At 43.3% G+C, this 27974-nt stretch overlaps 3 protein-coding genes across 3 annotated transcripts in view; 2 read left to right on the top strand and 1 right to left on the bottom strand.

The window, feature by feature from the left end:
• The window catches only part of baiap2l1b (BAR/IMD domain containing adaptor protein 2 like 1b), a 34948-nt gene extending 32861 nt beyond the window's left edge, over positions 1–2087 (top strand). The window contains exons 13-14 of the mRNA XM_071521787.1: positions 818–864; positions 964–2087. Coding sequence (XP_071377888.1) covers positions 818–864; positions 964–1036 — 120 coding nt within the window. The 3' untranslated portion in view covers positions 1037–2087. The remainder of the gene's footprint in view (positions 1–817; positions 865–963) is intronic.
• Positions 2088–2234: 147 nt separating this feature from the next.
• Positions 2235–9448, bottom strand: bri3 (brain protein I3). The gene is made up of 3 exons (XM_071521788.1): positions 8866–9448; positions 7110–7218; positions 2235–3771 (listed from the first exon to the last, which is right to left on the bottom strand). The coding sequence occupies exons 1-3, from the start codon at positions 9011–9013 to the stop codon at positions 3639–3641; spliced, it is 390 nt and encodes a 129-aa protein (XP_071377889.1). The 5' UTR covers positions 9014–9448; the 3' UTR covers positions 2235–3638.
• A 1020-nt stretch (positions 9449–10468) lies between these two features.
• On the top strand, positions 10469–27379 carry LOC139645914 (tectonin beta-propeller repeat-containing protein 1-like). Its single transcript, XM_071521783.1, has 25 exons — positions 10469–10560; positions 11365–11597; positions 12414–12596; positions 13194–13316; positions 14365–14487; positions 16183–16357; positions 16622–16722; positions 16827–16928; positions 18210–18337; positions 18578–19179; positions 19900–20012; positions 20167–20322; positions 21262–21411; positions 21552–21709; positions 22226–22353; positions 23070–23163; positions 23297–23393; positions 23507–23586; positions 24134–24190; positions 24302–24476; positions 24919–25054; positions 25807–25899; positions 26073–26179; positions 26429–26548; positions 27084–27379. Exons 2-25 carry the CDS (start codon positions 11373–11375, stop codon positions 27222–27224), a joined length of 3567 nt encoding a protein of 1188 aa, XP_071377884.1. The 5' UTR covers positions 10469–10560; positions 11365–11372; the 3' UTR covers positions 27225–27379.
• Positions 27380–27974: the final 595 nt, after the last annotated feature.

The following is a 27974-nucleotide window of genomic DNA, read 5'->3' as shown; positions in this document are numbered from 1 at the left end:
CGAGTTTCTGCCCTTAGCAGCCGCTTCCCACAGCTCTGATTAGTGCTCAGTGATTACTAATCCAAACATCTGGAGGAGGAGGAGGACAGATGTGAAACCGTCTGGGTCCCATGAGAAGGAACAGCGGTCACAGTGTGCGGGACGGTGCCAAGGCTAAAACTCTCTGGCCCATCTGGTGGCAGCAGGGTTAGAGAGGAGCGTCGCTGTCACTCTATCCACTGCTGACCTCTGGTGGGATTTATACAGTACTGCAGCAGCGAGGTTGAGGACTGTTTTGAATCCCGAACAGTGTCAGTTACCAGGAAAATCAACAATTTATGATCATTGTGTACTCAAGCAGGCTTTATGATCTGTGTATCTGTGGTGCACGTCCCAGACGGGAAGACAGAATTTGTTTTTCCATCTGCAGTAGAAAATGAGAAACTGTTATTCCTCTCTTTGTTGATAGATACCTACAGCCTGTGTATTGAATGTCTGACTTTGGCTAGTCATGGGAGCGCTTCATGCCGTTGATTGTGAACCAGACTCGCCTTTCCAGAAGCCCCAGATTCCACGCAGCGTCTCGTGACATGACACTGCACACCGTCTTTCCCACACTTCCTCTTTCCCATCCATTCATCTACTGCGTGTGTGTGTGTCCAATCCTTCAACAGCCTCAAATTTATGTAGTGGGTTATAGATCAAACAAACGCACCAAACACGGTGGGAGAGATTATCATTGACGTATTATCTACAGTGCAAATGTGTGGGACGGATTTTGTGAAAGGTCTTGTGACTCACAGGTTCACTGATAATGTATCTGTGTTTCTGTCCACAGGCAACCCAGCCCAACGGTATCTCAAGGCCTCCAGCTCCGTTCCTCACGTAAGTCACATGACAAGGGGTGGGGGGGGGGGGGGTGAAATGCTCTCCCTTTCTCTCATTCAGGCACTCACTCACTCATCTCTTGTTCTGTGTTCCCAGGGGAGGGAACCCGTTCGCCACAGTCCGGCTACGTCCGACAGTCACCAACGACCGCTCTGCGCCAGTCATCTGATAATCCACATTTACACACACACACACACATACCCACCATCCCCGGTCCTAGCCCACCTCCCTGTGTCATCTACCCAGGAGACGCAGCTCTCCTCCAGTCCGTACCGTTCAGCAGCAGCTCTTCGTCTCGATGGAACCAAACAAACCTTGGCCAGCAATGAACAAGCTGATGTCTACACACACAAAAAATGTTATTTGAATCTGGTGTCCCCCTTACTGCTGCAAACCCCATACGGAAATATTTTGGGACCATTTTATTTACAGAACAGATGCTCATATATTTAAGATATATATTTTCTATATCTATTTTTGTCTGACTGTTTGTGGTGGTGATATTGAAAAGACCACATTCTTACCTGGACATGAGAAACTGATCAGAGAAATTGAACTGTTGCAATGTATTTATGCTGTTGATGTCGCTTGTTTGTCGTTGAAATGACTGCTGAAGATTTTTCTGTTGCCATAGGACAGTAGAAGAATGTACTGTATGGGACCTCTGCATTTCACCTTCAGGTCCGCATGATAGTGTTGCTATTGTCTAATGATTAAAATGTATGATTATGTTGCATCCACTGTTGCAGTTAGCAGATACAATTAATTGCAAATGATTTAAAGACAGATACGTCCAAAAAGGCACACAAGTGAGCTTTATCCCCAAGTCCCTCTTGTATATACATTTGTACCACAGATGTCATAAATTGTCATTTGCCATCTAATTTAATAATAATACATTTTATTTGTAAGCGCTTTACATAGTACTCAAAGACACATTTAACTTTTTGTAGAGCTAGACGAGTGTGGAGACAGGACTTTTGCCTTAATGAAACAAACCTACTCTACTATCACTGTAAAAATATCACTTACCTGAACATGAGTTGTGACAGAGAGCTCATCCTCACATAGTCAGACAGTGCAGTCATTTCTGCTTTAATCATTATGAATGGCATTTTAAGCCCTCAATATGTACACCGGTTCTTTTGGTCTTTGGCCTGCCCCACATTATGCCCTTAATAAAAACTGCTGTATGGAAAATAAAGATTTATTTCTTCAAATTGTTTTTCATTTTGTTATCATGCACAGTGATTTACGCATAGTATAACTTTAATTTTCTTATCATGCGTTGCTTTGCTTCTGGGGAAAACGTACACCCAGTCTATATAATGAAAGCATGAACTTGTGCATCCACTCGAGTTGAAGAAAATGGCAAAAACCATGTTGAGTAGCATTCATTTTTAATTACAATAACTCTTATATAAAAAGTAAGAACCTCAATCATTACAGCGTGCGTAGTGTGTTTCTAAAGCGAGAATATTTAAAATCCCCCCCTTTACCCCCCCCAGTCATATTTCTCTTCCTTCTGCCATGGACAGAAACGAAACACATCCTGCTCTGATGGAAGACGAAGACACATGGAGATACTGCAGATACAGAGAGGGAGACATTCTTGATTGATTGTCTGTGGTCGGGAGGAATGGGGCAGGCTGAGTTGTCACAAAGTGAAGTACTAAGATAAAAGTCATCCAGAGATTATACATTATTGAGAGATTTCTACGCTTTATTTCTCTCTGCATGCTTCCTTTTAATTGCGACTTTATGCATTCAAATAGGAGTCTGCGCTTCGACATGAGTCTCCTTAACGTAGGAGTTCAAAGTCAGACAGTGATTGAGGTTGTAAAGTCGAGGGCATATCAGATTGTATGTACCTGAGGTCTGCATTGGCCCTGGAAAAGCACAACCTAGTAGAATCATCATCAAACAAATGGTCAGTGCAAATATGGCCCCAAGAAATATCATCAACAAAAACAGACAAAATGCTGCAGAGACTTTTGTCTGACAAAAGTCCATTGTTTCAGCCAGGACACTGCATGTCCGAGGATTTTTCCACAAGTCTCTTTAAACTGGTTGTATACCGTTATTCCATGTGACAGACTGAGCCGAAAAAGAACAAAACAAGATTCCAAAAAAGGGCTGCGTTAAGTGGCGTTTGCTTGACAAAGCTGATTCATCAGTGATCTACATGGATGCTGTGATGAGTACAAAGTCACCAAGCACAAAGTTAACCAAAAACATGTAAAATATGTGAGCAGTGTGGCAGCAAAGGAAAACAACTAAACAAAATCATACCTCTGGAACAAAATCGACTTGTGCCTCAGTTCATTCTGACATGACAAAACACAGAGGAATCTGCTCAGGTGAATGAGCTGACCTACATCTAATGAAGAAATCATGATTGATGGAATCTCTGACGATCTCTCAGCTTGCATGTAGTGAAGGCACTGACAACAGCCGGACAGTTACATACGCCATGATCTATCCTAGAAAATGGACACATTTTTCCACACGTGCCTCTAATAAAAACTTGCGTCTGGTTATAATTCATGGTAATATCTTCCTGATCATTTGTTGTACATAACATAATGGCAACATCGAAGTGCAATATTAAGAAAGGATAACAAAATAAAAGACACGACAATGCTGGACTGCGCGCGTGTGTGTTTGTGTGTGTGTGTGTGTGTGTGTGTGTGTGTGTGTGTGTCTGTGTGTGTATGTGTGTGTGTATGCACGTATAGGAGCGTGTGTGAGTCAGCTGCAGTTTGGTCCCTCTAGCCGAAGGTGGCGCCACAGTTGGGACACCTTCTCTGGCGCAGCGCGAAACAGAAGAGCAGGCCCAGAGGGAAGAAGAAGATGGCACACATGATGCCCAGGCAGGTAAAGTCATCCTCCAGGACGCCCACTCTGCAACACACACACACACACACACACACACACACACACACACACACACGGCAGAAAGGTTAAGTAACATAGGAACATTGACCAAACATTAAATATACTGAATGATGCACGTTATTACAATAGTTTCCAAGGTAACATTCATTCATTAAAAAGTGCATTTAGGCATTTAATTACAAATCAAATAATGGATACACTGGGTATTATTTTGAAAAAAAAAAAAACATACAGTATGTGCTTGTTCAACTATCAGCCAAAGGCTACACATGACCAAGTCACATCTATTTTAGAGAGCTTTCATGAGCATTCGAGGCCTGATCACAAGTCACACTGTCCTAACTACAGTTTATTGAAAGCTCATCTCTAGGGTTGTGAGTCTGAACCATGTACAGACATTTCATGGTAAACATGCAACTGAGCAGCCAGGAGGTACTGTACAGCTGGAGCGTGACCTGATCCTGAGGGTACAGAAAGTTCATTTTGCAATGTCTTTCCTTTATTCCATTCTATCTTTTCTTCAAAATCCACTGGAGCTGAAACTCAATGTCTTCTGAGTCATTCAGAGCGTCTAAAAATGAGCTCGTTTTCGTTTCCTTTACAACTTCTTCTCTCCCATAGAGTTCTCTCATAGCCTCAATCTAGAGGCCAGGGAAAGGAGGAATTTCAGATGATGTGAACAGAGTTATTCTCTAATCATCTTTATGGTGGGAACAAAAACTTGCCATTCTGATCTGCCCAAGTCTCTCCCAGCAACACGGCACTGGGAGTTAATAGTGTCGCCTTGTGACTGTCTAAAAAACATCTAACCTTGTGCAACTTCTTGAATTCACTCACAGAGCGGTGCTCAAGATGTTAAGTCTGCTTAGCTTTTGGCTCGCAGTGCCCCGCAGTTTTGATGAGGAATGCCAAGAAGCTATTTTAGAGAAAGGGAAGGGCAGCGTAGAAACTTTTCTGCACTGTGCGACAAATATCTGATGAAGAGAAATAACCAATTAAGATTCAAAATGTCAAGGGATTCCTTTAAAGGAGAGCTTTTATACAAATAGAAAGCAACCTTGTCTCAGAGGAGCTTTAATTTAGTCACTGTAAACAAAGTGCTAACCAAGGTCTCATGACTGCACCATGCCGACCAGCGTGGCCAGTAAATCTGCTGGAGGCCCTCATGAGGAATTAACATACAAAACACAATAAATCAGCCCAGACCTTGACTGATCAGAGGTGAAAGAGTAGCTTTGAAAGCACTACGCTGTAGCTAATGCTACAAAGTGTATCAGATATGTCCTGGATGTCACACAAACCCCATTCCATCTGTGTGTCTGTTAGCAGGATATCACAAAAAGTTATGAGTGGATCTGCACAAAACTTTGTGGAAAAAGGAAAAACTGATTAACCTTTCTCATTGATTGGCCAACGGGGGGTGAGTTGGTGTGGCTTCTTACTAAAAGGCATATAACTTCTGAACAGTCATGCAACACCAGCAAACATTGTGGCCTATCAGGAGACATAAGAAGAGGCAAACCCTCTGACAAGGAGGCGCTGCAGAGCTCATTTCTGGTTTAGACATAACCGCCCTGCCAATTTTTCCAGTGGTAGAAGGGCAGCTCTAATGGTCTGAACAGATACAGAGCTGATTGGCCATGTGGTGTTGTGATTGGCTAAAATATTTTTAAGTGGCTAGAATTTGAACAGGCAGATCTCATGTCCCATTTCAGGTCCAGTCATGAAAATGTGAGCATCTCCTGATGTAAAACAGGTTAGTAATGGGATATGGAAGAAATTATTACCTTTAAGTGAAAATCCGACATGTGGAACTGGCATATATTGACGATTGCATAGCGTTGGCAGAGGTATGTGTTCTACTGAGTGCCATCTAGTTTTAATTGGGCTTAACCACACACATTAATATTATCCTAGCTCCTAAAACAAGGCTTGTTTACATGGGTCTAAACTCAAAATGTTTGTCTATGACCTACTGTGGCACTGCATCATGTGGTGCTGTGCCATAGGTGTTTGCATTTGCACAGCTTATCTGTACACCGGTGCCAGGAACTGTGGCTTTTATTGACTCTGGCAACCTGGCAATGATGCAAATGGTGACCGAAAGACAAGCAACAATAAACAATTCTGTTGCATTTACAAAGCACTATGACCAGGAAACTATGAGAGCCGGTCTACCCAGTTACTCAAGCTCCCCAACCAGATATACAATTTATAATTCAAAAGGAAACAGGCACATGAGCACATGTGATTTCCAGAGTTTGTCTGCTAGTGAACCGTGTCCCGCGGTGACCTTTGGCCCCATGTGGCCTGACCAACCCAGTCACATGTTTGGGGCTGAAATCATCTGACTGACAGGATGTTGATTCAGGCACAGTGAAACCAATGTGAAACCACACTCCAAAACTGAATGTCATCTCCATTTGATATTAGAGCACAGTGTAGGCCTGACAACATACAGTATACACAGGCACAAGCGAGTAGATGTGTATATACAAATAAACACACACACACACACACACACACACACACACACAGATGATATGAGCCTCAAGAAGGAACTGAGCTCAGAAACCGGCTTAGTCACACAGTGAACATGGGACACTCATACTTATCACCTGCTAATCCAGAGACCTTGGTGGTAAATATCTGAATGGTCTTGTTTTCATCAATAGACAAGCTGAATTAGAGCTGCAACAATTAATCGATTAACCGATTAGTTGTCAACTATTAAATTAATCGCCAACTATTTTGATAATCAAGTAATCGGTTTCAGTAATTTTTTAAGAAAAATAAGTCAAAATTCTCTGATTCCAGCTTGTTAAATGTGAATATTTTCTGTTTTCTTTAGTCCTCTATGCCAATAAACTGAATATCTTTGGGTTGTGGACAAAACAAGACGTTTGAGGACATCATCTTGGGCTTTGGAAAACACTGATCGACATTTTTCACCATTTTCTGACATTTTATAGACCAAACAACTAATCGATTAATCGAGAAAATAATTGACAGATTAATCGACAATGAAAATAATCGTTAGTTGCAGCCCTAAGCTGAATGTCTTGGTGCCTCACTGTCTCCATCCTGGAGTTATGACTGTAAATGTGGTTCCTCTCACTGAATGATTATCCATTCTCTCATGTCAGTTATCCTCACCATCCTTAGCTCAGTGTGTATGTAGTGGCTAGAGGAGTTTCCACTGGTATTTTTAAACTAAGATTATTATACTCCTTACATACTTTTGGACTTTTGTACTCCACTGTTAGGTGTAGCGGAGGTGACAGTTTTTATGTTCTAAATATCCATATGTGTGTGCGCGTGTGTGTGTGTGTGTGTGTCCTCACCTGCAGGCAGGGCAGCCCCCCACCACCACTACAGAGGGTTGGATGATGGTGTAAGTCCCAGCGTAGGGCTGCTGGGATATGGCAGGGCCCATTTGGGCTGTGGGGTACCCTGTAGTAGAAAATGTGAGATAGTACAGACAAAGGTTATAATGAGGTCAATAATTTATCCTTTCTTAAACCCTCCGCTGCTTGTATTCACACGTGTATGTTGTTGTTTTTTTCACTTTTACCCAGGGAGTGTTTGTTGAGCATTAATACTCTATTTGAGCAGCACCACGCTTCACATTCATACAGCTACACATATTCACAACCAGATTCTACTGATATCGTGGAGTGTGTGAGCAGGTCGGCAACACAGAGAGAGAACTCACATGACACATGACAGGACTGTCAATATAATTTACAAACAGTACTAAAACACATGAAGCCATAGTGCAAGATTATAAACTTATTTTTTAAGCACCAACAGGAAAAAAGGAATAAAGACAAAGTGAAACTGACTGTTGAGTGCAAGTTAGTATTTGCTGTTTCAAAGTCAAGGTATGCTAAGCTTTAGCTGAGTATTTGGCCAACACAAGGTATTCTGGAGGTGATCTAAAGGTGCGAAAAAATATAAAAGTAACTTAGTACATATGGTATTTTATAGACCATAGAGACCAATATAGAGCCAATACAGTGTATCAAATAGAAATAGCTGTCATAAGAAACTACTCTGTGTACTCAGTATTCAGGACAGTATAAGCTATGGGGGTAAAGGGCACTGGAACCACTTCTTTCGGCAGTGACGTTTGTGCGGTACAATGATCTTTGTTACCATACTTACAGTACCACAAAAGTTGGCCAGCTTTGCTCTGGTACAAACACTTCCCTGTTCATTTAACACATTGTGGGGACACTAAAATACCAACTAGCACACAGTGTTTTACAGCAACTACACACTATCCCTTTCAGTTGCAGCAACAGTCTAGTTCCCTTTAAAGATGAGCTGGCATGGAGGATGTGACTGCACAGCAGGCAGGAAATGACAGGCCAACAATGTATCTGCAGGAGATGAGATGTTGCTACTTAATATGACAGCACGACTCTGTTGGTGCATCCAGTGCAGCACCGAAACTGTTTCAGCTCTGAAGCAACAACAGGCAGAGGACAGCGGCCTCCTTCACACGAGACAGGCACACACTGGACCAACTTTTTTATGTCAAGGACCCCCGAAGTACAGCAACGTCGTATTGACTGGGGGGCGAGCTTTGCACCACTGGTTAGGTAATCACAAAGAGCCTAAACTTAACTATCAAGATAATTCACGTCCAATATTTTCAGCCTATGAAAGTCGTTGTCGGCTAGACCACAACTGCACAGGGGCGGGAAATCATCTGTCTGAAATGGCATTATTAAGAAACAGTCGGCTAGCAGGACATTTAGCCTAGATAATGCGCATAGCAGCTAATTTATTCAAAAACACTCGTGAATATGCATTACTGACCACTGCCACCACCATACTACGCCTGCGCACAACAGGGGCGCCTGCTAAACTAAATTGTTTATACTCATTTCTAGACATGGTATCACGACCCTGTCATAGCTTAGGAAGACCTCACATCACGCTGGTCGGTTAAATCAAATAAGCCAAAAAAAAAAAAAAAGATATGTGACCGACTGTGAGCGACAGACGAAGACGGAAGTAAGCAGGAGCCAAACCTCTCGCTTCGCCCGGATAGTTTCTGGTAAATGTCTGGACCAGTGTCGAGCTACTTGCCTTGGCCGTCTGGGTACTGGTACGGCGGCGGGGCCGGAGCGGGGATGGCCCCATAGCCGTGCTGCTGCTGCGGGCCGTACTCATATGTCCCCGGGACGGCGTTGTAGGCGGGGGGTCTGTCCTGAAGAAGTGGTTTGCTGTCCACCATCTCCCCCGACGTGTTGCGTCCTCAAGTTGCCTCCTGCTATGCCCTTAACTTAAAATCCACAGCAACGATAACAAGCGCGGACAGAATTGTGTCAGGCTACTTTGCTTCTGTTGCCTGAAGAGCCGTGTGACTTTCGTTGACACGCAGTAGCGACAAAAACAAAGAAAACAAAGAAAACCCGCTGCGCCAAAATGAAACTTCGTCCCTCTCCATGCGCCAACTTTGTCCCCGACAGCACAACACCCCCAAAACACTCGCCAAATGTACACTTTAAAGACAGGAATGGTCGCAGGCAGTCAGGTAATGGTTAACTTAACTCCATTTCCCTCTCTGTAGTTGGTCCTTTATCGCCAAAACAAGCCCCTCTGTCATCGCAGCACCTTATAACTCAGATTAAACTCACGAAACGCTTTTCCTTTCTGTCTGGATTGTCACAAGAGAAGAATCATGTGATGCGCTGCTGTAGCGCCTCTGCGCAGAGGAAGGCTTCTTAAAGGGGCAGGTCATGAAAACACAGACTGTGCGGGCTGTACGCACTGCAGCAGGGCTTCCTCTTCCTCTCGTTACAGAAGCAGACAACTATATTTTCATGTGCCATTCTCTGCATCTATAATAAAAACGAATCTGGGATGCTAGGAGATCTACCTAAGCTACTATGCAATTGTTGGAATAACACACACTAAATAGGCTAATGAGGAGTCACGGCATGGTTCAGTGTATATGTGTGTGTGTGTGTGTGGGGGGGGGGGGGGGGGGGGGGGGGCAAACTTGCTTACACTTCCTCATAAAGCTTGGCAAGAGTCAAGGGTGTGTAGGTGAACGGAACTGATACAGACCAAAGTGCCCATGTCTGCATTATAATGCATTAATGCATTATACATCTCACTGATGAAAAGTAGCGCTGTTTTTCGGTTTCGTCATGGTTTATGATGAATTATTCCAAAGTGTAACAGGTAAAACCAACCTTGCGCCTGAATAATTCATTCGGCGCGGAATAAATTATTGAAATATGCGCGTCAATCAGCTGCGGCCGTCGGAAAAATATCAGACCCCGCTGTGGTCGACCAATCAGAGGGGGAGATTCAGGACACCTGCCGACTCTCAACCAATCGCACCAACACTTCCTCCATTTCCTGTTGTGGCGTCGGGAATTGGACGGAGCATTCCTCTGGTCCAGAATGGGAATTAAATGCCACTGCCGGGATGTTTATTAATAAGTTTGCATTTCACATCTAAAGGTGCATGAAAGAGCCTGAAACGTAAGTAGGTCATGTTTGAAAATCTCTTTATGTGCGTTACCTGCTGGACTGTCTGTCCCGTGGAGATGTAAACAGCTTATAGGCGACTTTGCAGTGCAAGAATCCTTATACCATAGCTACCTGTCTTATTACGCTGAAAGCATGCATCTCCTCTTGTTCATATCGTTTATTAACAGGCATATTGAATCTCTTTAAGCAAGGGCCATGGGTATCGGCTGTTGCACCTGATGTCATGACGCGTCTGTTGATATTCCCTTGACAACCGCAGATCGGATACCAAATATTCAGGTACTAGGCTACTTGTTGTGTGTTAAAGAGCCCATAATGATTTGATCCATTTTGTAAACAACGTTGCGTGTGTGTAAAGCGCCACTGCAGTCTATGAGAAACCTAGAATTCATTCTTGCAGGCTTAAGAAAACTCTGCAGGCTAAATTTACCCCATCCCGTGCTGTTATTTATAGGCAGCACACCTAGTGCATTCAATCTGTATTCAATTAGAAACTTCAAACGCTTGTTTAGCGCCAGTGATTGCACATTTGTGTTTATAGGAGAGAGCGTTGTAAAAGGCCTGTTTGGACGGATGGCAGAGGACTGGTGGCAGCCAGGATATACTGTATGGCGGATTAGTATTAGCCTATGCTCTCTGTCCAACCAGTGAGTGTAAAGCCACCCAGAATAAAGATAGGACTTCCGCTCAAAAATTTCAAAATAAAACCCTTTATGTTGAAATGTTGTGCGTGCCAGAGTGAAAATAGAGAATGCATCTAAGAATGAATCTGCAGTAAATGAAAATAATCTGTCCTCTAATAATTTTCTTATATTCATAGCCATAGACCTATTCAGGATACCAAATAAGGCTGCCAATAAAGACTCAAATATAAGGCAAGGCAAGGCAAGTTTATTTATATAGCACATTTCATACACAACGGCAATTCAAAGTGCTTTACATAAATACAAGAAAAATAAAGACATAGGTGAAAGACGGTGCAAGAAGATTAAAAAGATCAAAAGATAAAGAAAAGTGAAAGTGCATGAAAGGATATGTACCAGGATGTGTATATGTTGAAACTGTGCAGGTGTCTCTGTCCAGGCCCCATCATGCCCATCACGCTGCTGTGGGCGGTGGATGTGTACGGGAGGGTGTACAGCCTGTCCACTGCCAGCGGGCGCTGGGAGCGCGCCGACGACAAGTTGCTGGAGCTGAAGCGCGTCACCGCCGGGAAGGGGCGCAGCTGGGGCATCGGCTGTGATCACCATGTTTACCTCAACATGCTGCCCAGCGAGACCCCCATCCGCTACCGGGAGGAGACCTATGAGAACCAGGTAGGCTGTACCCCACTGGGTCATTGTAGCTGAATAAAATTAAAAGTATGCCTTCTTGCAGCTTGTTTATCCTATTACTATTATGTATGTTTTAGCATCCATTCTTATCTTGTGTTGCCTTCTTGTTCTTAGTTGTTTAAATTTACGAGAAAAATGTCTACATACTGTGAAAGCAATGTGTAAACTGTTATAAAAGTGCTATACAAATAAAGTTGATTATAACTGACAAAACTAGGCACAAACATTTTATTAAATCAAAATAAAAACTAAAAAACTAAAAGCATAATGATCAAAAATTAACTATATAAAAATGAGTGAGAGCCACATCTACAAACATTGCATTGCTACATATGAAACTCTGAAGATACTTCTCCAAGTAAGAGTATTTGTGCCTTCCTTTTTTATCATTGGACACATGAATAGTGATTCATTGACGCAGGACACATTCTCCACATCCATTACAGTCAACATGATTAAAATATTAACTAAAAACAAAATTGAATAAAAACTAAAACAAAATAGAAACTAAACTAAACCTAGCAAACCATATGAAAACCCATATGAAAACCAACTGAAACTAAACTAAATTGAACTCTATTTGAAAATAAATAAATTAATAGAAATTAAAACTAATTGCACAAACTATTACTCCATGACTAAATATACATCCACTCTAAATTGTTAGACTGAAAAAACTGTTGTAGTATGTCGTTTGAAACGTGGTTATTAGTTAATGTGATTTTACTGATAGGCTGTAGTGTTTTAAATAGATTGCTGTGTGCGTGGGTAATGCTGAATTTCTTTGTGTGTCTTCAGAGATGGAACCCAGTGGACGGCTTCACGGACGTGCTGCTGCCCACAGACCGCTGGCCGTGGAGCGACGTGACGGGGATGAATCCCCAGCCGCTGCACAGCTTCCAGCTGCCCAGCCTGAGCTGGGAGTGGGAGGGAGACTGGTATGTGGACCAGAGCTGTGGAGGAGAACCCAGCCAGACAGGGGTGAGGGGCAGCACACACACACACACACACACACACACATACACACACACAGTCACTCTTTCTTCTCTCTTTCTTTCTCACACTTTATTTGGATAGTCCAATGTTGATAACTTCCTATCAAGTGACTATAATGTGTCACTAAAAAGTCAACTGAGTTTTAAGTGATTACCCATAACTGTGTGAAAAGTATCTATAGATATTCAGTGTCTGGGCTCGGGTTCATTTTAGGATTAGGGTTAGGTTTACAAACAGGGTTAGGTTTAGGTTTAGGGTTAGGTGGTGGTCAGGGTTACGGTTACATAGAAATGCAACAAATAGACAAGTGATACTTTGCTGAACATCTGCTTTTTGTCACCTGATAGTTTCTTTCTTCCTCTCTCAAACACACATGCATAAACAAGCTACTCATGCACCTTGCGACACACACTCAAACAAAACCACCATTGTCAGGTCTGTCTACAGCAAGCCATTTTAATATTTAATCACTTGAGCAAATTCAAATTATAGATACCTTTTATAACTGCTTCTAATTCCAGTCAGCATATCCATATGTAATTTTGATTGAAATTGAAGTGAGGATCCTGTGTGTCTCTCCAGGGTTGGGAGTATGCAGTAGACTTCCCGGCCAACTTCTCCCCAGACAAGAAGTGGAACTCCTGTGTTCGTCGCAGGCGCTGGATCCGCTACAGGAGATACACAGCACAAGGCACCTGGGCCAAGGTGTGGACAGTCTCCAGTTATATCAGTCAACAATCAATAAAAACACACACATCCTACAGTACTTGGTAGTGTAGGTGAGCGCAGGTCAGTTCAGAGCTGAGAGCAGCAGTGGAACAGCAGAACTTACTGTTGAGGCTTGTGAAGATGCTGTGGGCCTAATGCAGAGAAATGCCCACTTAATAACCTCAGTGACATATCTGCTCTCCGCCACCCACCATTTATCTAACATTCAAGTTCCTGTGTAAATACTCCTCCTAGTTTAATAGGACAAGGGATTGTTACATCAGTAAATGTAGGCAGGGTGAATCAGGTGACAGAAAAGATAAGAACTTGCACAATGTATCATGAACGCTCCCAGTATACTGTACGTATTTAACAGATTATCTTGGATCTCAATCACCCCTGTTAATTGGACTGAATAAATGGTCATCTCCTTAGTTTTAACCGTGTATAGCCCCTTCTGTTGCATGCTAATGTGAGTACTCAGATTACTTTTTGTGGTAACTAGTAACTTAATGTGATAGTATTTCAATCCCTATAATCCTGTTTTTATCTAGTTTCTTTTAAAAATTAGAATGTCGATAGTTTTATATTATTTCATTTTTGTAGCACAAACTTTTTTTTATAAATATATAAATATAATTAAATTAAATTAAATTATATTTTGAAATTCTGCAGCATCTTGTGCAGTTGTAAAAACAGAGCGATAATCTTGTACTGCATTTTACAACAATGCTCAACAACACACTTGGCAGCTCAAGCCATATTACTACAGCAGGTTTTTGAAGTGGGTTAGTTTTAATAAAGAATAACTTTGTAATATAACTAGTTACTTTTTAAGATAAGTAACAAAGCAGGATAACTAATTACTTTTTAAAAGTAACCTTCCCCAGCACCAGCCACCAGGCCTTTTTACTGTAGCTGGTGGTAGTAAAAATGTCCATTCTGCCAGCCACTGTAGCTAGTTAGAGGCCCTGAATGTGACCAGTACATCAGGTTTTCTCTGTTGCTGTTCATCAGTGGTGGTTGACTGTCCGTCCCTCCCCAGATCCCCTTGGACCACCCCAGGAAACCCCCTCTGCCGCTCTGTGACATCAGCTGTGGAGGCTGGGAGATGAGCGACCAGTCTGGGAGGTACCCCTACCTGTGGGGGGTGTCCCAACAAGGACAGGTCAGTCCACTGGAACAATAGAAGTGCAGCTGAGGATTAGAGCATACAGAGTGCACCCAACTCTTTCTCCAGGCTTACTGAGCTGGGGGGCGATTCACTTCCACTTCAGTTCAACATATAAATTGAAACTCCAATGCACTCATAAATGGGAGATGCTTAATTTCCTGGTTATGAGATTGGCTATGAGCGCCTTGTTATAGCAAAAGATTTTCAGTTTTTCCAAATTTATAGGAAAATGCCTCTCGCAATGGACATTTAGAAAAACAAACACATTTCATAGAAAAATCCTTTACTCAATAGCCTGAATTGAAAGTGAATTGACCACAACCCATACACACTTCTGTCAATTCATTTAAATTCTCTTCAGTTGAGGTTGGTTCAAATTCAACAAACATGCTGTCGCTGTCAGGTGAAAACCAATTTTGTTGATTTTCAGATTTTAACTTCAGTTGAATGATTACATGCTCCTCTATGGGTTGAGAAAATTCTGCAGTGTTTGGGTTTATAAAATATTTTCAAAAACCAATTACATAAACTAAAATATACCTGGCAAGCTAAAAACAAGGTTGTATTTCTTAGTGCCTGAAAAGTTAACATTTTGGAGATACCAGGTTTTCACCCAACAGCAGCAATTTTACACCCACAGGGCAATTTTCATGGCATACATTAAAAGCAAAATATGCACTATCCATATAAGCCTATTAGTCTAATTAGCACTGGTGAGATCACAGTATTGAATATACCCACCTGTTCAGTATATATTCACTTTCTCAGCTTTCTGTCCACACTGCTGTTGACCAAACACAATTCACTTTTCGGTTTTGGCCACTAGGGAGCAGCATGACTCTGTATCATTTACCAAGTCAAACTTGAAGAGACCTCTTGAGCCAGCTGAGTCCTGTCACTCTCCTTGTGTATCTGTGCAAATATAAAACCATGCCAGGGATTCCTCAGCATACCATGCTCCAGCCAACAAGAGGGAGCAGAGGACTTTAAACTGAATGCTGTAATTTGAAGCAGGAGTTTGTCCCGCGAGGCTCTAGATACGGAAGCTTTCTAGAACAACGCTGTAATTGTTATTGAATAATGACAATATGTAAATGTTCCTATATTTTAGCAATGCATTTCTAAATTATTTAGGCTACATTCAAAATGGCAATATGCAGGCTCAATTCCCATGGTTTGATGTTCTCTGAATTAACTATAAAATGGGCTGTGTGGCTCACTTGCATTGACCTTCATGTGCCTTTACTCTGTACATACCATATTTAAGCCAGAGAGCATGTTATACACTACCAGTTTGAACACACATTTTTTTTTTTTTTTTTTTACTATTTTTCACATTTTGGAATAATAGTAAAGACATCAAAAGTATGAAATAACACAAATGGAATTATGCAGTGACCAAAAAAGTGTTAAACAAATCAAAACAAATCAAATTATTTAAAGTAGCCGCCCTTTGCCTTGATGGAAAGACAAAGGCTTTGGAAAGAAATTCATACATAGGCATCAACTTCACTATATTTGTCTAAAAAACAAATTTCAAGCATTTAAGCACAAGCCTTTAGATCAAAATGGCTTTAAGATAATGCAAAACGTAGTACATTCAATCAGGTGTGTCTAAACTTTTGACTGGTAGTTTACGTTATTCCACCAAGCCCCAGAAAAACGTACGACTGTATCTGTCCCCTGCAGGTGTGGTTCAGGGAGGGCATCCACCCTCGGGTCCCAGGAGGCTCCAGCTGGGAGGAGGTGGAAGTGCCCAAGGAGGTGGCCCAGATGTCGGCCGGTCCCGGAGACCTGCTGTGGGCCCTGCTGTGGGATGGGAACCTGCTGGTCCGCACCGGCCTCAGCCTGGACAGTCCCATAGGTCAGCAGTAACTGCAGTTCACCCTCTCCTCCCAAAATACATCCCCTGTAATGCTCGGCTAAGCTCTCAATTTTCTTTTCCTGAGCACTTTGCTTTTACATGAACACAAATTCACTGTAAGCCTAGGAGCAAGTCTCATAGAATAGAATAGTACTCTTACAGAACAGGGCTTAATTTCATTTCATGGTGACAGGTTGTTTATTTGAGGTCTTGACTTGGTGTTGTGTAGTAAAGTAAACGTATAGCCGTTTCTCCTCCTGTCAGGTACGTCGTGGGAAGAGGTGGAATCCCCGGGGAAGGAGGTTGAAGCCCTTCATGTGGCTGTGGGAGTCAGTGTGGTCTGGGTGGTCACCAAGGACTACAAGGTGAATCAATACTCCTCACATCTTATTATACTCTGAAGAGTGGTGGTTCAGTGCGGTGGTGGTGAAATGTGTGTATCTACCTGTGTGTGTGTGTGTGTGTCCAGGTTTGGTTCAGGCGTGGCGTGAACTCCCACAATCCTTGTGGCTCAGGCTGGATCAGCATCGGAGGGGAGATGATGATGGTGGACGTCGGACTCAATGACCAGGTCGAGAGACTTCCATTGCACATTTCAGTATCACAGCCTGGGCCTAATCACATTTCTATCATCCACTTGAAGGGAAAATCAATCCAAAACCAACTTAATATGTCAATTTTGTTTATGTAATAAAATATCACCATTGTTTTTATTGTTCGATTTATTGTAGCTTGTGAGGTTGGGCTTTAGAAGTCAAAAAACACTCGAGTAGGAGTACAAAGTCTATGCCATTTGAACCCGCCTTCAGTTCCAAACACCATATCTACTCTATATTCTTTCCAGGGGAGATGGAGCAAAGTAAATCATAGGATTTGATAAGGATTAGATGAGGTCATAACATTTCACTTCTCGCCTCTCTAGATTTGTTTTGTCAGTGAAATTTAATCTTGAATCTTATAATGATTTTTATAGTATCCTAGTATTTTTCCTTTAACCCAGTCTCCAGCCTGTCTCCCCCCCAGCCTCTGCGCTCCTGGCTCTGCTCGTACCCCTCTGACCGATTCACATTACCCTCGCTTTGGATTTGGTTTCAGGCCAAGCCAGATCAGGGCCGGGGCTGGCGGGCAAAGTCTTGGCTCTATATCCCACTGCTGAGTCTTATAGAGTGGACTTTGCTAGCTCTGCAAACCCTTGTCTCTCACCTCGTCCCCCTCTGTACCCCCCCCCTCCCCCTCCAACCCCTCCCCCTTCTACCTCTCAGCCTCTAGCCCGGCCCCTTGGCTGCCTTGTAATGCGAGAAGCCAGCCGTTCCTGCCAATGCCCCGGCACTAGCACCCCAGGCCCAGCCTTATATATCCCCGGACTATATTCCTACTGGCCTGACATATGGGAGACTCCCTAATTAGAAGCTAGCCAAGCCATCGTCATCACATCCCATATTTCATATTTCAGGCCTGCGGTTATGGATATGGCTTGTTAGGTGGCAGGCGCCAGTTGTTACAGTATATGGCCTTATAAAGTAGCAGTTGTTGGTGTCCCACTAGTGCCTCCCATGGATCCTACAAGACTGAATACAGTTTAATTTAATTTAATTTGATCTTTATGGAGGATTATGGCCATATTTATCCTAATGGGCTTTCATGATGTTATTGAATTTCACGCTTGTAATCGCTGAGTGAGAGTGAATTTATTCAGTGGCTCAATAAAGTCAATATATAAGCTTATGACAGGTGTGCGTGTGTGCGTGTGTGTGTGTGTGTCAGCAGTGTGTATACGTTTGTTATGTGTGTGCATCTGTGTTAATTCACCTCTGTTGTTCTGCTCCATTGCTTCCTTCAATCTGTGTGTCAGGTGTGGGCAGTTGGTGAGGACCGGGGCCTGTATTTCAGAATAGGCGTTACCCCGTCTGAACCAAGTGGGAACGGCTGGATCCCTGTTTCTGCCCAATGGGGCAGTCGAAAAGAGATTGCTCCGCCCAGGTCTGTAATAATAATAATTCAGTTGAACCTTGTCATATGATGTATCCACTAACTGTACACAAAAGACAGGCATTTTTAATGACACTGACTGACAAGCCGAATCCAGGTAAAAGCTTTGTTCCCTCATTAGTTTCGCCTATAAAAACTCAATATTAGAAAGGTGTACCTAATATTTAGTGCACTGTGTATATGTGTCCATTATTTCTTACAGTGGTCTGTGTGTTTTTCTGTGTTTTGTAGGAATGACTGTGAGTTTGGTGGCCAGATGACCGAGGCTTCCCAAGGCTCAGTCCTGAGCTGCACCGACTCAGACTCGGAGTTAGGCCTTACTGACCCACCAACCAACACGACTAATGCCCCAGCCCTAGAGGCAGCAGACCCCTCTGTCGTCCCCCTAGGGGCAGCCGACACGCCTACGCCTCCCCTCGAGGCAGAGGACGCCCCCTTGGCCGCCCAAGGGGACGCCCCCAAACCCTTCATCCCCGCCAGCGACAGCTTCATCACCAGCCTGGTCTCAGACCGGGAGAAAACCTCCACGCCCCAACCGTCCATCACAGAGGCCCCCCAGGTAGAGAGCGGAGAGCCCTCCCCGGCCCCGGTACTACCTACCCCGGAGGCGGCGGGCCAGGAGGATCCCTGGAGCAACGTGGATCTGGAGGGGGCGGAGGCGGCCCGAAGGAGGAGGACTTCGCTGGGTGATGCCGGCGCTGCGGCCACCTACGCCCTGGGCCTGGAGACCCCTCAGGGGGTCGGGGAAGAGGACGGGCCGGTGTGGGCCTGGATCTCCGGTGGAGGCTGCGATGTGGACGCAAGCTCACAGATCAGCTGGCTCAGTCCCACAGGTAGCATATGGCCAACCAGTGTTCAGTGATTTAAGGTTTTATATATTCACATACACTACCAGTCAAAAGTTTGGACACAACTGATTGAATGTATTACATTTTTCATTATCTTAAAGCCATTTTGATCTAAAGGCTTATGCTTAAATGCTTAAAATTAGTTTTTTAGACAAATATAAATAGTGAAGTTGATGCCTATGTATGAATTTCTTTCCAAAGCCTTTGTCTTTCCATCAAGGCAAAGGGCAGCTACTTTAAAGAATCTAAAATATAAGATAGTTTTGATTTGTTTTGACACTTTTTTTGGTCACTGCATAATTCCATTTGTGTTATTTCATAGTTTTGATGTCTTTACTATTATTCTAAAATGTGAAAAATAGTAAAAATAGTAAAAACTTTTGACTGGTTGTATTAATAATAAAAAACAAAACAGAAGTGAAAAAATAACAGCCATAGCAAAATTTGCAGGTGAGATGACGGCTTATGAAGCATCTCATTAAAAGACACTTAATTTAGAAAGTGGGGTTATGTTCGCACAAAGTGAAACATATCCCGCTATCAATACAGTATCTGTTATATATCGCGCTCGTCTGAATGTTTACAGCTGTACACTGTGTGTCTATGTGGTGTGTTTGGATTGTTACATGTGTAGAGATGTACCTGTTGTCTCTATGTCTGCCTGTCTGCCTGCCCGTCTGTCTGACTAGTGTGTCTGTCTGTCAGGCCCTCTCACCAGCTCCCTGTCGCTGACTCCTGTCCAGTCAGCAGCCTGGAGCGAACAGCAGCAGCAGGAACACCGAGAGGAGATCAACAAGAAACCGCTGGAGAGGAGCAACGTAAGACTGACTCTCCCCTGAGTCTTTACATTTGACTCTGTGACTTTCTTTCCCTGTATTTACACTACTTGTCCCTCTGTTTTCTCTTCAACTCCTCCTTTCTCTTGCCACATTTTCCCCGACCGTGTTTCTGTCTGCCCCCACCCTCCTCCAGTCGGTGTGGGTGCGTAAGGGTGCGCTGCGCTGGTGGAGAGACTGGAAACCTCAGCGCTGGGTGGATGTGGGTGTTGCTCTGGAACAATCTACCAACTCTGAAGGCAGGAAGGACAGCATTTTCTTTGTCTACTACACCCAGTATGACGAGAGGAAGGTTGGTGATGCTGTCCCCTGATTTCATCCCTCCAAAGCTTCAAAAACCGGTCCTTGGTGCAGTTGGGCCAGATATTTTATCAGTTGTTAATAGCTCCCTGGTTCTTTCCCTATTGGTTTTAAACATGCCCTGGTCCAGCCTTTTTTGAAGAAACCCACTTTAGATCCTCTTGTTCTTAGCAATTTTAGACCTATTTCAAAACTATCCTTTTTATCCAAGGTGTTAGAGAAAGTAGTTCCCTCTGAGCTAATTGCTTTTATGAATAACAACATTTTTGAGGAATTTCAATACAGTTTTAGAGCCCTCCACTACTGACTGCCAATGCTGGGGATTGCTCTTTTTTGTTTTAATCCCTCTTGATCTTAGTGCTGCCTTTGATAGAAGATTTATTATCTGTTTATTTTATCATTGTGTCTTTGTCACTGTTGTTGGTTTTAGTTGTTTTATTGTTTTCCTTGTATGTTGTTCTGTGAAGCACTTTGCAACCTTGTTTTGAAAAGTACTCTATAAATAAAGTTGTTATTATTATTATTCTTATTAAGGGTTGAAGTTGGAGACATGGCAGCAAATTCGTAGACGGCACACGGGTAGCATTACCTCATGTGTCTCATTGACTAGACAGGTGACACAACTGGGGAGACTGGGTAGCCCAGTGGCTATCCTGTCACAGAAAGGTCAAAGTTCGACCCCAGCAACAACCAGTGTGTGTCCATCAGCAACCATGTGACCTGCCGAAGTGTCATTGCGTGACACACCTGCTCACTTATTTTAAGTTACTCTGAATAGAAAAGTGAATGTAAAATGTCTACTCGCAACTGTCATTTGTTACTTACAGTGTCTCTCTCTCTCTCTCTCTCTCTCTCTCTCTCTCTCTCTCTCTCTCTCCTCTCTCTCTCTCTCTCTCTCTCTCTCTCTCTCTCTCTTTCCATTCTCTCTCAGTACCTTCATGTGTTTATAAATGAGGTGACAGCGCTGGTTCCAGTACTCAGGGACTGCCACTATGCCTTTGCTGTGTATACAGCCCAAAGGACCAAACAGAGGTGGCCTCTGGTCCTGGCAGCACAAACTGAGAAGGACATGAATGACTGGGTAACATATACTGTAACACTGAAAAGAAAAAGCAAATTTCACGTTACCTAGAATTACACAGCCAGTCTCTAGTATTTAACGTAGAATACATAACTGACTACATTCCTTGTCTCTGAGGCTTGTCTCTCCTGTGTATTCAGTTGTCCCTGTTGTGTGAGTGTTGCTGTGAGTGCCGAGGGATCAGGGGTCCTCCGTCCAGACAGGCCCTGTGGTCCACCACCTCCAAAGGAGACATCATGGTCCATGAGCCCTCCTACACCCTGGAGGCTCCCGTACACACACTGGCCTGTGACCTCATGTGAGACTGATACCCAGTGCTGGACCCTGTCTGTCTATCTGTTTTATATTGCTGTTCATTCTCTCTCTCTCTGGTGGTCTTTTCCCATTAGTGTCTTTGTGTTAACATTGTCTTAATTCTGTTACAAGCCAATAGACGAACACAGTATTGGAGCTAAGACGCTTTTGGGAAACTGGACCCTGCCCTATCTCTTTCTCCACAGTCTTGTCTTCAGTTGTTAAAACACAAACTCTTGCATGCCCCACTGTTCCATTGGTGCCAGTAATCAAGTCATCTCATCCTTTTGTCTGGTCTCTTCTTCACACTGTACACACTCAAACCATCAACAACAAACTAACAGGAATAACATCATGAATTTCTTTATCGCTAACATGCTAACATATCATTCAGCCTGGTGAAAATGTTTTCTTATGTGGGTGTTATAGTGTGTGTGGTGGCAGTCTGTCTTCCTGTGCTGAAGTGTGTGCTAACAATAATGTGGCTAATGCTGGGTGCTCCCGCTGTGTGGTGCTGCAGGTTCTGGCGGCAGGTCCCGGGCCACCTGCGCTGTGTAGAGTCTAACAGTCTGGGGCTGGTGTGGGGCATCGGGTGGGACGGCATCGCCTGGGTCTACAGTGGGCGCTATGGGCAACAGCCCACCCCGGGTAAACATGTACCCATATGTACCCACTGCCTTAAAGGAATGGTTCACCCCAAAATTTAAAATCAGTCACTATCTACATTATGTAACCCCATATCAGTCGAACCTCCACTGAAGTTAACGGGGCCATCTTGTTACAGCTCCAGAAAAAAGCATAAAATGCCCATTAGATTTCCCCAAACATCTCATGCAACATAATCCAAGTGTTTTGTAGCCAAATGATTGCACTGTGGGTCCAAGTGCAATATTTACCTCATTATCTCCTACATTTTCCTTCAGTAGATAATGACTGAATTTACATTTTGGAGTGAACTATTGCTTTTCCCCCCCCGCTTAATCTCTCTCTATCAGTCCTTGGCCACAATCTATTCCTTACTGATGAATCCCTTGAGTTGATTATTGATAAAACTTTTGATGGATCCTTTAAATGAATTTTATTTATCAATGGCCCTTGCCTCTTAAATATTTTTGAATGTATACTATGCATTTCATAACATTCCCAATTAAATGAATTGATTTGCAAACACACAAGGGAGAATTAATCCACTTAATTTATCGCTAACAGCTTGCTACTCCGGTGTGTAATTGCTTGAGCATGGTTCAAGACTTTGCCATCTGTTGCAATTATAGAGATTTATATGCACACATACCCACACACACATCTTACAAATACAGACTTGTATGCATAGAATATTAGCATGGGCGGTGTGTTTATTGCAGGAGATGCGGGTCAGATGCACCTACAGACCGATGTCAGGAGTGTGCACGTGTACGAGAATCAGAGATGGAACCCTATGACTGGATATACAGACAAGTAGGACCACTTCATGTTTTTTTACACAGTATATAAAAGCCATAGTTCACTGATCTTTGCAGTCATGTGTGTTAAACGGCTGTCGACAGACTAGTCCACAAATGCAGCCTGTGTTTGTGTGTCACTCCTCCAGAGGTCTTCCTACAGACCGGCCTATGTGGAGCGACGAGAGTGGGCTGAAGGAGTGCACCAAAGGCAACACACACCCTCCCTCCCCTCAGTGGTCCTGGGTAGGTTGTGTCCTGAGTAGAAATCCATCCCCTGATGCCAAAATACATCTTACGTAACCACTTTCTGCTTCGCTATCAGCTAATTCTGCCCCATCAACCTCCTTTCCTCCCAGGTGACAGAGTGGGCCGTGGACTACAACGTCCCAGGAGGGACGGACAAAGAAGGCTGGCAGTATGCTGCAGACTTCCCTGTGTACGTAACAAAGAAACTGTGTCGCAGCATGTTGTCTTGTGATAATTCAACAGTGTGTGAATGAGAGCGAGAGAGAGGTGTGAGGCTTGCAGTGGTGGAAAAAGTACTCAAATCCTTTACTTAAGCAAAAAAAGCAATACCATAATGGAAAAATACTTAAATAAAAGTAAAAGTTCTGCATTCAAACGTTTAATTAAGTAAAAGTATAGAAGTATTAGCAGTAAAAGGTACTTAAGGATCAAAAGTAAAAGTACTCAGAGTTTTAAATTATTGAAGCATTAACCTGTATTTTAATGTTGTAGGTCTAACTTCTCCATATACTGTTGGGAAATTTAAACTCTAACAATGCAACATATTTTATGAGCTTATCGTATGTTTTGCATGTAAAACCTTATTCCGCAAAGTAACTAGTAACTACAGCTTTCAGATAAACGTAGAGGAGTAAGTCTCACAAGTAAAGTGTCAGTACCTCAAAATTGTAATTGAGTAAATGTATTTAGTTACTTTCCACCTCTGGAAGCTTGTCTGATTTATCTCTTTCATACAGGACATTCCACGGCCACAAGACCATGAAAGACTTTGTTAGACGCAGAAGATGGACGAGGTACACACACACACACACACACACACACACACACACACACACACACACACATTTCATTTTCTGTGATCTATAACTTACATCCTTCTCAAACATTGAAATGATCACATCCAGGAGATGTAAGATCACACTCAGAGGCCCGTGGCAGCAGGTCCCACCCATCCCTCTGAGTGACATCTCGGTGATGCCGTGCCTGGCCCAGAGCAGGATGGAGCAGGTCCCTGTCTGGGCCCTTAGCGACAAGGGGGACGTCCTGTGCCGGCTGGGGGTCGGCTCCCAAAACCCTGCGGTGAGGAACATGTAAAAAAAACCCTCTCTTTTCTGACAGTACTGTACACTTTACAGTTACTTTAAGAGACTTTCAATGTCCTTACAGTATTCCTGAGATCCTAGAATGATCATGTAAGAGAGAAGTGCAAGGAAAACAATAACAATATGACCTAAGGAGAAAGGTAGAAGGGATTTTTTTGTTATTTTTCATGAGAACAGATTAGTAGAGGAGTAGAGGAGGAAGAGGCAATAAATAGATGAGCCAGCACCCTACAGTGGATGTTCTTTAAAGCCCTTGACTCAAGCTCGTTGTTGAAATCTTTATCATCTGTCCATTTCATTTGAATTCCTTTGAAGTTCTCTTTCAGTTTGCCTCTCTCATTTGTACTTGACCACAAGCACATCATGTTTATTTTGATCAACAAACCCACTTCCTAACTCCAGTGTGTCTGATCCCATAGGGCAGTTCCTGGCTCCATGTGGGAACCGACCAGCCCTTTAAGTCCATCTCCATCGGCGGAGCCAACCAGGTGTGGGCCATCGCCAAGGACGGAGCCGTGTTCTACAGAGGATCTGTGTCCCCCCAAAACCCTGCAGGTCAGTCAATATGATGTGATGTATTTCATTACATTATATCATATCATGATTTATTTCATTACATATAATACACATTACATTTGCCACTCTGTCTATCCTCACTTGAGTGTATTTAATTACATCATATCTGCAAGAAAAAGAATCAAAATGTTCAAATAGAAATCTGTAATGTAAACATAAATATATATAAACATTGCATGCTTGTCATGCATGCAGCATGTGAAGTCAATAGATGTTTAATTCTGAAACAAAGCAACAGTAAACATGTTGTCCCCCATGAATTATGCGCTTTCCCTTTGGACCAATCAGTAACAGGTCAGCAAATGTTGTTGCGCATGCCTTAGGTCAATCTGTGCAATTTTAAAAATAGCCAGAATGGAGCAGTGAGACACATCATTCCCTTAAGTTTTGTGAAAATCTGGTCAGCAGCGTCAGCGATATTGTGACATACAGACAATGAAACAAATGTTCTAGCGCCCCTCCTTAGGCATAATGGTGTAATTTTGAAAATGCCGGAATGGAGCAATGACACGCATCATTCCTTGAGTCAGTGGCGTCCGAGATATTGTGCGTGACGGACGGATGGATGGACGAATGGACAAGGGCCGATCCATAGTCCCTCCCCTGATTTCATCATAGGGGACAATCATCTGATTATTCAGTATATGAATGACCCCTAATGTTACACCCACTGCAGGCAGTAGTAGACCAAACAGAGCAAAACTTCATCCAGAGCTCTTGTCCCTCTGCAGGAGAATGCTGGTACCACATCCCCTCTCCCCCCAAGCAGACCCTCAGACAGCTGTCTGTGGGCAGGACCTCTGTCTTTGCTGTGGATGAAAACAGTGAGTAGCCATTCACAGTAGATGTGTTTTTTTTATTATTTTATCAGAACCAAGGAATGCACATACAATTTCCCTTTAAAAAGAAAGATCATGAATTAAGAGTACATTGTGATAAATATTATTGGCATTATTAGTAGTATTCTCTCTCTCTCTCTCTCTCTCTCGCTCTCTAGGTAACCTGTGGTACAGACAGGGCCTCACCCCCAGCTACCCTCAGGGTTCGGCCTGGGAGCTCATCTCCAACAACGTCACCAAGGTTTCTGTGGGACCACTGGACCAGGTCAGTGTTACTGCAGCCTGCTAGCCTCCATCTTAGCTCCTTGTTGCGCTAACACTGACTGGTCCGTCTTACCTCGCACACACTAGACACACTCTTGCATTGCTTTAACGGTCACTTCAGGTCACTTCTGGTTAGACAGTCAGATCTAGTACAGACAACCTGGAACATTGTGAAATGCCCAGTGTGAAATGCAGCCGATAATAAACCATCCACTGCTGGTGTGTGGCTCATTGTTGTTATCTGCTGCAGGTGTGGATCGTAGCAGATGGGGTTCCAGGTTTCCCCGGCGAGATGCCTGGAGCTGCCTGCCACAGGCTGGGGCTGGGACCCATGCAGCCCAAGGGCCAGTCCTGGGACTATGGTATAGGGGTGAGTCTCTCATCATTCTATCTCCCTCCCTAATTCACATTGCATAAACAACCCATGCTTCTATCTTGTTTATTTAAAAAAAAACTCCTCTACCTTTTCTTCCTTATTTCTTTGCATAGGACCTTTTTTATTATACATGATCATGCTAGGGACACAGTTATATTGTTTACAGCTGTTGTCTGGGCAATGTGATTTTGACCCTTGCACTCCTTGTAATGTTGGCAATCTAGGAATTAAAATGTATTCTAACTGTGGCACTCAATGTAAATCTCTCTGCATAACACGTAAACCAATGTTGCCAATGTTACTTTAGGTTTCTCTGTGTATTGCTGCTTTAGTTCCCAATGCACAGTACACCCAAGAATGGTGTTTGTGCTCCCAGAAAAGTGTTTCTCCCAGAAATGTTCTTCATGTGGTGAAAAAACAGCAGTCAGATTATGTGACATGACTGTATTGAAACTGTAATTTTCAGTGGTAGCAGAAACACTGTAGTGTGCAGTGCATTTACAGTCATGTATGTGTGTTTGACCTGCAGGGAGGATGGGAGCACATCAGCGTGAGGGGGAACTCAACAGAGGCTCCTCGCCCGCCCCACCCCACTGCTGCTGGCCTTCCTCGCAGCCCCCTCCCCTCCAGGCCCAACACAGAAGTGAATGGGAACGCTGTGGGTGTGTAGGAGCCTCCCACCTCCTCTGCTCCTTCTCCCCCAGCCCTGTTTGTGCCTGGTTCCACATCTGTCTCCTCAGACCCCCCCCCGCCCCCCCCCCCTCCCGGCCCTTATCCCTTCATGTAAAGGGACTGCACAATCACACCACTGAGTTTATATATTTTGGTTGGATTTGGCACACAATCGATGGATGAATGTTACTCCCTGGCTCATCTCCCAGGCGGAAATCATGTCGATATGCAGTGATGAGAAGAGGAAAGAGAGCTCAAGGGCATTTCGGTGTAACGCATCTTGATGTATGGTGGGATAGAATTTAAAAGGTGACAGTGCATGTGTTTGCTCTTCTTAGGCTTTGGCTACTGGGTTGTCTTTGGGATCTAGCAATAGCTTTTATTCATCCACACAATATTCTGTAAAAACCTAAGAGGGGAGGGATTTAGCTGAAGGGCTTAGACTTGGGTACCAAACTGATTTCTCCTCACACACACACACAATCCCACTGTAGCTTACATGGTCTTGGTTTGTAGAATCTAGTTTGTTGTTTTGTTTGTTTTTTTGTCTGATTTGCCTCATTGACATACATTTTCATCTGCATGTGATTTTAAATTATGAATTTATTTATTACCTATTTATTTGTTGAATTTTGTTTCTCCATATGTTTTGGCCTGTTACATGTTTGCGATGGAGTGTTTTTCTCCCGTATTGTTGAGATAAGCATTCCTAATATTGTGGGCTTCCACAAAAAAAAACTGGCAAAAT

Source organism: Centroberyx affinis, unplaced genomic scaffold (assembly GCF_046629955.1).
Source record: "Centroberyx affinis isolate AG114_WGS23_722 - 3 ecotype Tasmania unplaced genomic scaffold, CSIRO-AGI_Caff_v1 ptg000927l_1, whole genome shotgun sequence".
In the NCBI taxonomy this organism is placed as follows: Eukaryota; Metazoa; Chordata; class Actinopteri; order Beryciformes; family Berycidae; genus Centroberyx; species Centroberyx affinis.
Note: the sequence above shows the minus strand (reverse complement) of the source record. Positions and strands in the feature narration are given on the sequence as shown.

Bases quoted from the DNA above. Each gene is read 5' to 3' on its own strand.
- LOC139645914 (XM_071521783.1), top strand. From the start codon at position 11,373: ATGCCCATCACGCTGCTGTGGGCGGTGGATGTGTACGGGAGGGTGTAC. The intron at 16,723-16,826 runs GTGAATCAATAC...GTGTGTGTCCAG, and splicing joins TGGTCACCAAGGACTACAAG to GTTTGGTTCAGGCGTGGCGT. The intron at 26,180-26,428 runs GTCAGTGTTACT...TATCTGCTGCAG, and splicing joins CTGTGGGACCACTGGACCAG to GTGTGGATCGTAGCAGATGG.
- bri3 (XM_071521788.1), bottom strand. From the start codon at position 9,013: ATGGTGGACAGCAAACCACTTCTTCAGGACAGACCCCCCGCCTACAAC. The intron at 7,219-8,865 runs GCAAGTAGCTCG...TTTCTACTACAG, and splicing joins CCAGTACCCAGACGGCCAAG to GGTACCCCACAGCCCAAATG. The intron at 3,772-7,109 runs GTGAGGACACAC...TGTGTGTTGCAG, and splicing joins GGGGGCTGCCCTGCCTGCAG to AGTGGGCGTCCTGGAGGATG.